Below are 12,357 nucleotides of genomic sequence, written 5' to 3' on the forward strand. Positions count from 1 at the left end.
GCAAAATATTTATATAGTGAATGAAGGGGGAAGTGCAGAGTGGAGACCCAAAGCCCATTTGTCGGCCACTGGAGATCCCCTCACAGAGAGGTTTAGGAGAGGAGATGGGTCAGTCAGGGTGCGAGGTAGTACCGATGAAGAACACAGCTTTCCCCCTGATCCTGGATGCTTCCTCCCCCCAACTACCATGATCCGAATTCTACCTTTCAGGGCTGGATAGGGCAGAGGTTGTACACTGGTGCATATGGGGGCTGGAGGCACAGGGAATCCAGGGTGGATGATACCTTCAGGACCAGGGGTGTGAGGGGCGATGCTGGGAGAGTGGAGGGTGAGTGGGTTGGAAAGGGGGAACTGATTACAAGGATCCACATGTGACCTCCTCCCTGGGAGATGGACGACAGAGAAGGGGGGGAAGGGAGACTCCGGATAGGGCAAGATATGACAAAATAACAATCTATAAATTATCAAGGACTCATAAAGGAGTGGGGAGCGGGGAGGGAGGGGGTGAAAAAGAGGACCTGATGCAAAGGGCTTAAGTAGAGAGCAAATGCTTTGAAAATGATTAGGGCAAAGAATGTACGGATGTGCTTTATACAATTGATGTATGTATATGTATGGATTGTGATAAGAGTTGTATGAGCCCCTAATAAAATGTAAAAAAACAAAAAAAGAAAATGTCTATTATGGTAAGCCATTAATTTTAAGGTTATTTGTAACATAGCAATTAGATAACTAAAATAATATACATAAAGAATTATCTTTAAAGATATCAAATCATTTCAAAATGAGCTGTTAGCCAAACAGAATACAATAATCATGCAGAAAATCTACTTCTAACAAAGTGCTTTGCGTAGCTTCCTCTAATCCAAAGTGCCCATCCATCCAGTCTCTCTACCCTACCTCCCACCACCCCTGGTCCCACATTTGACTTGCCACTTCCCTACCTACTTGTAAACTTCTTTTTATTGGCATCTTTAGAACTAGTATAAAAATCTTGATATTTAAAATACACTGTCAGGAATCCAGAAAATAAATACTGTCTTCTCTCTTAAGACATACAAAGTACAATCATTCAAAGATAATAATTTCACAAAAGATGTGTTGGGGCCCTCTACAGTATCACCAATGTCACCTACCAAATTTTCTTTGCTTCCTGTACAATTATCTGTCTTTTGTGCTTGCTAAAACACAAGGATTTTCTTTCTCCCTTCCTTCCTTTCTTTTGACCTTCTCTTGTATAGATTTTATTTTCATATTGATATACAGAAAATCAGTGATAGAAATATAACATAATTTAATATTTAGTTTGTAAAAAATCCAAAATGTAGAAGTCCTCTCCCTTACATTAAAATTTCCATCTAAGCTTACTCCGGAGGGATATCCCAATTCAAAAAGGAGCCTAATATGGTCAGTAAAATAAGTAGCTGTACACAAACCATCATTCCAATTTTGATAAACACGGGTGCATGAAGCTTCAGGAGATGGTGGTCTAATGGCCCCTGGAGAAATGTAGGTAGAGATAGTTTCCTAATAATCATTGCAAAACCTGCTTTCTTAGAAGATCAAATGCATCCTATGCCATCATAGAAACCTCTAATCTCCTCCTACAATCATTGTTTTAAAAAAAAAAACCTTGTGTATTAACTTGTGAAGTCAGGACTGAACATGTCAGAGGAGAAACCTAGCTCTTTTCCTTCAGCAAGCGCTTACAGAATAAGCTCAGAATTTCTCTAAACAACCTGGTCTCTGTTTTTGCCTACAGTGACAGGCTCTCCCAGACGCCTTGTGGTCCACAACAATAACATTAAAAACTTTACTGTAACTTTACTGTAATTCCATCTTTCACTGTAACTCCAGAAACCACAACAACAATGGCTGAGGAGGCTGCTCAGGGTCCTGCTCTGTGGCGCCGGGGAGGAGTTGGAGAAGCAGAGACATAGGCAGCGGGACTGCAGGGCCCACCGGGCCCAGAGGGAGCGGTATTTGCTCTTCTATGTACTATCCGTTCATCTCCTCTGTCCATGTTTCAGGAGAGTTCGCTCATCAATTTGTAGGCAGTCATGTGCTATAAAGCAGTGGTTCTCAATCTTCCTGATGCCACGACCCTTTAATACAGTTCCTCGTGTTGTAGGGACCCCCAATCATCAAATTATTTTTATTGCTACTTCATATCAGTAATTTTGCTACTGTTATGACTTGGGAAACTCCTGTGAAAGGGTCATTTGACCCCCAAAAGGTGTCGAGACCCGCAGGTTGAGAACCACTGCTCTAAAGGTTTATTATTCATGATCTAATGTTCAGAGTTTTTTCATCTTTTTTAAGTAAAACTAAACCTCCTTTCCTCTCTAACTTCTGAGTCTAATCTCTACTAAAAGAGGTCACTTCCACTACTCAAGTCTACAGATATATTACTATCAATCTGTTACGATTTATAACAACTTTATAGGACAGGGTGGTAGAACTGCCCATAAGCTGTAATCTGTTTTTCTAAGTTTCTAAGTTTTATTGGCACTTACTCGAGTATATAGTTGAGTATAAGCCAACCTGAATATCAGCCAAGGTGCCTAATTTTATCACAAAAACTGCACAAAAAATGTGCTGAAATACTTAGCTGATACACAAGTATATACGGTAACCCACATATCACACAATGCAATATTTCAATCACAGCGAGTTGTATAATAATCACCACAATCAATTTTAGAATACCCCCGCCATCTCCCATAGTTAAATTGCTTTTAAAATGAGTTGTGTAATTACCATCAGTTCTAGTGCTTCCCCCCCTTCTCTTATACACTGTTTGCTCCCCAGCCCCCTTGTCTTCTCTGTCTCCCACCATTTCCTAGCTCTGCTACAGACCCTTGCGACAGTCCTTATCTCTGTGCATCTACTCCTGGGCTTCACAAACTGGAAAACACAACAGAAATGATACCATCCATAAATAAAGTAGTAAGGGCAAAATAATAATAACACAGGTATGAAAATACAAATAATCAGTTAGAAAGATAAGACCATCATGAATATTTAAAAGGCCAAGGAGGAAATTTTTGTCATGGAGCAAGCATGAAATACTTGCACCTAGAACAATTACAGGTTGAGTAAAGAAGGAGGTCAAATGACCAAGTATCCAGTTCAACCCAGTATAATTACAATGGTCTCTATCTGATAGTAAAGCTGTTCAAGACCCTTGCCTGTGGCTAGAAGGGGTCTGCCAAAGGCTTAATCTGACTAGATACTCTGCAGATGAGTTTGGGGCTCCCGCTGTTCTCCATAGCCTTCTATAAATTGGGTATTCACAATCTGAGCCCCGATAATTTTTGAATTTTGTTATTGTTGCCTTTGGATCCAACAAGCTGGTGTGCTTCTTCCATGTGGACTTACTTGGCTCCTTGCTTAGATGGCTGCTTGTTTGAATGCAAGCCTTTAAAACCCCAGCCACTATTCCGATTGACAGTCGGGTACCACCTACTCTCTTCACTACTCTTTGCTGTAGCACCCTTATCTTCAGTGATAATTACATGAGGGTGAGCATCAAGTAGGGCCATGTTAACAAAACTAACTGTTCTTGGATTGGAGTTAGAGTTCAGTGGGGGGCCAGAATCCATCTGCTTGTCCCTGGGACATGCATGACTCAGATTTACTTTGGTGACCATATTATGGCAATTCAAAACCCTAAAAGACCAACTACCCTGGTAAGGTGGGGAAGAGAGGGGTAAATAGATGGGCTGATACCAAGGGCTCAAGTAGGAAGAAAATGTTTTGGAAGTTTTGATGGCAACATATGTACAAGTGTGCTTAATACAATTGAATAAGTTATTGTTATAAGATTTGTAAGAGCTCTTCAATAAAATGATTAATAAAATTTAAAGAGACGAACTATCCCATCAACAGCGACAAACCAACTAGCAGACAACAACATAAAAACACACAAACAGGAACAAGCGACGGTAGAACATTGTCAATAATTCTCCTGGGGTGTAAGGCAGATTGCACTTGTAACATCATAAATTTTGGGGGAGTCCATGCCAGTGCAGTTCTACCATAAGCCACAACCCATGAGTTGCTGCTTCACACATTCGATTGAGCTCTGTTTACCCTAAGCATGGGAATTGGTGCCAGGGGGAACATCCTGGATCAATTCTTCCAAGGTCAAATCCCTACCCAACAGATCAATACCTGTCTTGGCCCTGCAGGGGGGGTATCGAGGGACTACATACATGGCGATTTGGGGTGCCTTTCCATGGGATTCCCATGACCATCACTTCCACGAGTCCAGGGTAGCCACTCTGTGCTTGTCTTCCCATCTGACGATCCCTGTCCTCAGTCCAAGGGTGCAGGCACCTTTGAGGCAGGGCTGGGTCACTCTGCTACGTCTCTATGTGAAGCTTTGGATTATGCCATGCTGACTGCAGGGTCAGCATCCAAGGTCATCTCGATATTTATTCCAGGACATGCTTCATTGAGGGTTGGGTAGAAATGTATTTGTAGTATCTACCAAGGGACATAAAACATGGACCACTGTCCCCTTCGGTTCCCTATTATCATTGTTTAGCATCCCTTCCTGATGTGAGGTTACTTCTCCCCAATCACCCAGCATACTCACCAACAGAACTGTCAGTGTCTCCTCTGAGATGCAGATGCTCCTCTCCCCTGACCTTAGGTTGATTTCCTAGCAAGGTTCTCTTTCCATTCCAGGGTGAGGGGTAGGCGGAGGGAATTGATTTGCCCAAGTCTTGTATGAATGCTGTATTGCCTCAAATGGATAATTCTTCTTCTATATGCCTCCTCTTGGAAAAGTGACCCCGACAATATGGGGTGTCTTCCTTCATGATGGCCCTTGTGAGGAGTGTAAGAGGGAGGTGATGTGTGATTCATGGCCAGTAGGTAACCTCCTCCCCTCTGTTCAGGAATTGTTTCCCAAGATTTGTTTAATTGGTGTCTCTGCTTATAGTAGTGGACTCATACAGTATTTGTCCTCTTGTGATTGACTTACTTCTCTCAGTATAATGGTTTCTAGGACCTTCCATTCCATGCAGCGTTTCATGCTTGCAACACTGTTGTTTAGGGATGGGTAGTAGTCCACTTTGTGTATGTACCATACATAGTCTAGCCATTCTTCCACTGTTGGGCATTTGGACGGCTTCCAGTTTCTTGCTGTTGAGAACTGTGCTGCTATGAACATGGGAGAGCATACTTGCACTTGAGTTGGGTCTCTTCTTTCCTCAGGGTGTATGCCTAATAGTGGTATTGCTGGATCACATGGGATTTCAATTCCCAGTTGCTTTCAGTATTGCTCTGTCGTTTGTCACAGTGGCTGTTTACATTTATAAGTCCACCAACTGTGTATACAAATTCCAATCTCTCCGTATCCTCTTCAGCATTTGTTGTTTTGTTTGTTTGTTTTTTAACTTGGGCTAGGATTATGGCTGTAAAGTGGCATTTCACTGTGTTTTTCATTTGCATCTTCCTGATGGCTAGTAATTGTGAGCGTTTTTTTCATGTGTTTGTTATCCATTTGTATTTCGTTTTTGGTGAACTGTCTGTTCCTATCTTTCCCCCATTTCTTAAGTGGGTCTCTTGTTATTTTCTTATTCAGCTCTTGCATAGTTCTGTATATTTTGGTAATTAGCCCATTGTCTAATGTGTAATTGATCAAAATTTTTCCCAACATGTGGGCTCGCATTTTACTCTCCTTATGAAGTTCTTTGATGTGCAGAGATGATGTAATTCCAGCAAGTCCCAGTCATCTCTCCTGTCTTCTGCTGTGTGTGCCTCCTCCATTGTACTTGGTGGTCTATGGACGCCCTGAAATAGGGCCCTTAGGTTTGTTTCAGCCTTCTCATTGATGATCCTGAGAGCTTTGGATTTCCATTTAGGTCTTCAATCCATCTTGAGTCCGTTTTGTGCATGAGGAAAGGGATGGGTCTTGGTTCATTCTTTGGCATATGGAAACGCAGTGTGTACAACACCGACTGTAATCTTGACACAGTGGGCTGACACTTCCCCTCCCTTGGAGTGGGTGACGGGTGGAGCTGCTGAGCTTTTCGGATGACCAGCCAAGTACTTTAACCCCTGTAACACCAAGTGTCCCCTAAGTTTATATACTCTCCTGACATTCCTCCTGAAGCATCATTATCTTATTTTGTTCTTTAATATTCAAACCTAAAATCAATCTGAAATTTGCTCATGTAATAATAGGAAGCAAGGTTTGAACAATGGAGCCAGCATCGTTATTAAGGAAAACGCTATTTTTCTTTCTTTTGATCATGCTTGATACCATCCTTTCAGCTAAAGAGAAATTCTGATAGCTTCCAGGGCTTGCAGATTAGATGAGATGCTCAGCGCTAATCTCAGTCTAGCTCCTTTGTAAAACCTGTCTGAAATCTATGTAATTTCCTGATAATCCTTTAAGCCAAATGCTTACTTAAGCTTGTTTCTACTGTACTAATCCTTCCTGGGGCTGAAGGGCGCTTCAGTTTGAAGTATGTCTTTTTTCTACTCAGATACATTTTTCTCCTTACTTACTCAAACTTTAACTCTCACTCTTTTTTCTTTCTTTCTCATGTTTAGAAAGTGAACTGGAGCTCTCCTTGAATCTTGTCTACTCATCTCGGATTTCTGTCTAAATTTTGCTCAGTACATTATTCTTCAGAGAATCAATTATGTTCTTAGCATTAAACTCACTGCCACTCATAGCAACCCTGGAGGACATGGAAAAATTACCTCTGTGTGTTTCTGAGTCTGTAACTCCATGGGAGTAGAAAGTAAACTGCTGGCCTTGCAGTTCGTAGCCCAGCATGTAATCTCTATACCACCAGAAGAGCGCTTAGCACTAATCTTCTTTTTTAATGTTTTGGGGTTTTTTTTTTGTTTTCCTTTTAAATTTAGAAACGTTACTATTCTTATTGCTTTTTTATTCTTATTGTCTTTACATCTCCCTAAGGTATGTCCTCTATCTCTTTAGTCAGCTGTAGTTTAATGCAACCTCATTTCAAGACTCTTAGTGTAATGATTTCCCATCAAGATACGGACTCCATTGAGGGCAGAGACCACCTATCTGCCTCCTCTGGCTTCTTCATTCTCCACGCACAGGGCTAAGTCGCATTTTCAGGACCTCCGGAGCACCAGAAAACCGCTGTGAGCCCTAATTTCAGTGACAACAAACAAAAACCACCTGAAACCATGGCCCCTCAGCTCTGGCCTAGAATAAGCAAAAAGTGGTAGTTCCCCATCTAGCACAGTCTTTAGCTGCATGCCTGCTGGGAAAGCCCCTTTTTTGTCTGCTAGAAGGCAACAACGCAAACAGACGTCAAAGCAACGTAGATCCCACACAAGAAGAGGTCTTTACCATGGCCTCCGAGAGAAGTCGTCTTCCTTTTAGGGTCCTTGTAGCTAAATAACCACTCCAAAATTCTGACCTGCTGATCCATCCCTTCCTGCGATATTAAGGGCACTTGACTGTTTTACACATCCTCTCTATAGACTACCTAAGCATTTCCTAAGGGCCTTTCATGTGACAGTTACCATGACGGGCACTGGTCATCAGTAAAGGCAAGGCAAGCATGTGCCTGGTGGTAGACTTGTGGGTCACTAAGAAAGGGTGAAATAAGGGAAAGCTTTATTCTAGAACACAGCAAGTGCTTACAATTCATAGCTTCCTCAGAAATCTCAGCATTACAGACAAGGTGCGCCAATTACAAATCATCAACCTATAAGTACCACGAAGCCTAATAATGAATTACTTTGCTTATGTGTTTGAGTATCTAAGTATTAAGAAATGAAGAGTGACATACCTGAATAATTTTGGGCAATACATCAACTCCATTTTTAGTGTTTTGTGTTGTAGTTAGATACTTTTTTTCTAAAAAGAAAGTTACAATCCACTTAATGAAAACAACACGAGCTGCCATGTATGGAATTTTTGTACTGTAAATGTTTTCATTGTCCCGAATTGTAGTAATGTACACTGGCTTTGGTCTCAGATGAGGGATGTCTGGTAGAGAAAAAAAGAACACATGATTACATCTGACATTACTGAATCTTAGTAGTATGTAAATCCTATTAATTGCTTCCTTTTCAATTAAATAAGACATGTATATTTGGATGTCTAAATAGCAATTAAGGCTAAAGAATAAGCAACTATTAAAAATTGCATCTCTAGTTAAGCTCACTTAAGATTCCACCTTGCACTATGATGAACAAGGGGCAGCTATTGGTGTAAACGAGGCTTGGTGGCACCTGGAGTAGGTGTTGGGCTAACAACAGATCAGTAGCCCAAGCCCACGATCTACTCCTCAGGAGAGAGACGAGGCTGTTTCCACCACAAAGCTGTACCACTTCAGAAAAGGCCTAAGAAACCTTAAGAGTAGGACATGACTCAGTGTCAGTGGGGTCCAGTTTGGTTTGGGTTGTTGTTAAAAGGAGCCCAGGAGCACAGAGGATTAGGTTGTTGGCCTGCTAACTGAAACGTCAGCGGTGGGAACCCACAAGCTGCGCCTCAGGAAAAAGGTAAGGCAAGCTACTCCTGTAAATATTTGTAACCTTGGAAAACTCGGTAGGTACTTCTACTTGGGTAACGCATTTAGTTTGATTTGAACAACTTTTAAAAATTATATGAGACTATCTTAGTGAAAGACTACATTGTGAGGATGGCCTAGAACCAGTCTGTGCTTTGTTCTGTTGTACATCGGGTGGCTATGAGTCAGAACAGACCGGACAGCACCTAACAACAACATATGGATGAAAACTGTTCATATATGCACATATTACTATAACCCATCACCATTGAGTCAATTCTGACTCTTTGAAATCCTATAGCAATCCTATAGAACTCTCCCATAGGTTTGCCAAGACTGTACTTTTTTCTGGAAGCAGACTGCCACATCTTTTTATGGAGAAGCAGTTAATATTTGAACTGCTGACCTTTCAGCTATTAACTAAGAGTTTACTGCCTGCATCAAGTTTTTTTCCATATAATTAAAAAAGACAATAAGTCACTGCCAAGTCAATTCTGGCTCATAACAACTCTACAGAGCAGGGAAAACCTGCCCCTGAGGGTTTAGAAAGCCTTGTCAGCAGATAAGCTAATTTAATCTTATTTGAAGCTGAAACAAATGTAAAAGCATATATAGACACATTTTTACATCATTATAGGTAATTTAACACACAGAGGATCAAATCCATTAAACTTCAGCTAATATAATTTATATTAAAATGAGAAAAAATCACATTTCATCTGAGTTATCTGATGCTATCGTTTCCAAAGAACTTAATAAGAAGTCCAGTTCTCATTTCTTAATGTCTATAACCAATAAGAAAACTATATGGTATTGCATTTGAGATACCATCTGGCCCCAAATCCAACTCTCTCTTTTACTAATTTTTATATACCTAGGTGTACCTACAATGGCAGAAAAATTCTTGGCTAATAATTTGAAATCCAGGAATGTTATCAATGAATCATGATTTCAACAATGGTAGTCACTGTGTGGAGCTGAGCTGATTCCGACTCATAGCTACGTCACAGCAATAAGAGTGGGCGGCACTAACCTGGGGTGTTCTGACCTATCATCTTTATAGGGGCACAGGGGTCTTTTCACAGCTACGGCACAGCAATAAGAGTGGGCGGCACTAACCTGGGGTGTTCTGACCTATTATCTTTATAGGGGCACAGGGGTCTTTTCTCCTGTGGGTTGCTGCTGGGCTTGAGCCAACAATCTTTTGCTAGCAATTGGGTGTTTTAACCACTGTGTCACTGGGGATTTTTTAATCCTGTAATGTATATGCATTATTTATAAAACCTAAACAGGTTTTGACACAAAACTCCCCATGCAAATCTAACACAATACGTGTCCCCAAACCTCTGAAATCGGCACTTTTACACCTTTCAAATATATCAAGGCTACCACTGCTTTCTTCTCGCCAGAGTTGGTGCAGAGTACATGTATACACATAAACATCCACTGGTATAGCACTCCTGGCCAAATTTCCAAGGCAGATTAATGTCCATGATGACCTTTCCCCTCTGTGATCATTAGATAATTTTATGTCAACTTGAAGATGTGTAAAAACATAGGGGTGGAGTCCAACCCGTCCATCAGGTCAAAGCCTGATGCTATCTCCTTGGGGTGTGGCCTTCTCATACAGAGGAGCCTAGGACTGCACCCTCTCTGCCTTTCCCTTCCTGATGCTGTCCACCCTGAGAGCTGCCTGGGTCCTGCCATGTTTCTAGCAATCTTGGATCCACACAACTTTGCACCCACAGGTCTGTGATCTGCCTGTATTCTGTATCATTGCCTGGGCTACATGAGTTTGAAGAGGCTGTATTGGACTAAAGGGCTTGAGTTGGACTGAGCTTGGATAGCTCTTTCTTATACATATATGAGTATCACTGAACGTTTCTCTACCCAACACAGCCTAACACATCCTCCAACGAGTTCTGCGTATACAGCTGAATCCATTTCACCTGATTTAAACTATTAGAAAGAAAATTTGCCCCACCTTCACCACTCTAAGGGATGGTTCTACCCTATAAAATGACAATTCTTATATGAAGGCAAATTAAAAATGATTGCTACTAGAGTTGCAGCTTATACATATGAGTTTATTCCAAACAAAATGTGTTTAAGTGTATCTCTATGATCAGTGGATGGCCGCGGATAAATGTTTCAGTAATACCCCTATCTTAGTCTCAGCAGGGCGTCTTTAAAAAGGCATCCTTTTTACGCTAGGGGGAAAACAGATTTTAAGGTCAGAGCTAACATCAAATTTTTAGTGAAACTCAAGTGAACGTATTCCCAAAGTTTGTGGATGTGCAAGAGATTTATGGAAATACTGCCTCTCATAAAGCAGCGCGTTTCAGAGGGTTGAGCATTTTAAGAAAGGGAGGGAAGCGCTCAAAGATGAATCCGCAACAGAGCGATCTGCTCAGAAAGCTGGGCAAATGGTTTTTGAAATCCAAAGAGGTAATCTTGATGGATTTTCTCAAAGGATAAAGGATTATGAAGTCTTTAAAAATTAAAAACTACAATGGTGATAAAAAGGTCAGGGAGATTGTGCCTAAGACTAATTTTTTCACCATCGTGACAATGCATTTGCTTGTTGTTCAAAGAGAACAAGCATGTCCGATGAGAAAATCACTGGGAAACCTTCCCTCATCCACACTGCAGCCCTATCTTGCCCCTTCAGAATGTTTGTTCCTAAATTTCAAAGAATATTTCAAAGAAACATGATTTTGAGTCCCACAGGGACACCAAAACTGTTGTTTTGATATGGTATAAACTGAAGATCATAGGGAAAGATTGAAGAGATGGAAATAACACCTTGGGGAGTATATAGACCTAGAGGGAGGATATGTCGAGAAATAGCTTCATGTTTTGATATTTTTGTTCAATAAAGTTCTACAATCCTGTAGCAATATTTTTTATTTGTTCTCATAGAAGAAAATCTTTTGAGCTAGATTAGAAACTTCCTTATATTTCCTACTCCTCTTGGGCTTATGATCTCTAGAGGGCTCATCTGTGCAACCCTTTCCCTCAGCATGCACAGCTGCCCACAGGGTCCTGCTGCAGGAAAGCGCGAGTGGACAGGAGAAGGCACTGCATGCAGCTATGGCCCGAGCTGTCCCGCCACCACTGACCCAAATCTGAAGTCGTACTGCCTCACACCTCATAAAACACCACTTTAGGGTATCTGAGTACTTTTAATATCAAAAGTATTTCAGTGCATTCCAAACTCTTGCTGTGTATGGGAGCCTCTGCCCACCCCATCATATTATTAAGATAGAAGTACATTTAAGTTTATAAAAGTTACTAATAAGCACATGAATAGATGACTATTTTGCTCAAAAATATTCAAAGGTCACTTAGTAAAACAGCACTCGGTTTTGTTTTACTAGACACTGTAAAGCACTAGGCACTGTGAGTAATGACTAGACATTGCCCAATCACTACTTACCTAGTACAGGTTTGTAGATATTTGTCAGCTTAGTAAATGATGGAAACAAATGAGGAAGATAATATTTTTGAAACAAAGTAAAAAGAAATTTAAAACCAGTATCTTGATTCTCCTTGTTTTTCCACTCCAAGCTTGCAACCTTTAATGTGGAAAAGAACATAGGCTTATTTTTTATTTCAAATTAGCATCAAATGAAATTAGATATTTCAATATTATTAAAATTCCTATCTGAATGAAAACTTGAAAAATAACATACATAGTCATGAAGTATTATTATTCTAATAAAACTCCAAAAATGGCATGAATATTTTTTCCAAAAGGGTTCAACAGTAAGGAGCCCATCCCAGAAGCCAGCAGGTCAAATTGATAGCAGAGGGGCAGTCACCCCACATCCCCTAAGGA

The 12,357-nt window shown here is 40.8% G+C and overlaps 1 protein-coding gene across 1 annotated transcript in view; it reads right to left on the reverse strand.

Moving 5' to 3' along the window:
- The window catches only part of RALGAPA2 (Ral GTPase activating protein catalytic subunit alpha 2), a 415,476-nt gene that overhangs the window by 313,924 nt on the left and 89,195 nt on the right, over positions 1 to 12,357 (reverse strand). Inside the window, exons 8-9 of the mRNA XM_075564042.1 lie at positions 11,956 to 12,094; positions 7,794 to 7,993 (exon numbers count right to left, since the gene is read on the reverse strand). Of these exons, the coding sequence (XP_075420157.1) occupies positions 7,794 to 7,993; positions 11,956 to 12,094 (339 nt within the window). The remainder of the gene's footprint in view (positions 1 to 7,793; positions 7,994 to 11,955; positions 12,095 to 12,357) is intronic.

Source organism: Tenrec ecaudatus, chromosome 12, assembly GCF_050624435.1.
Source record: "Tenrec ecaudatus isolate mTenEca1 chromosome 12, mTenEca1.hap1, whole genome shotgun sequence".
Classification (NCBI taxonomy): domain Eukaryota; kingdom Metazoa; phylum Chordata; class Mammalia; order Afrosoricida; family Tenrecidae; genus Tenrec; species Tenrec ecaudatus.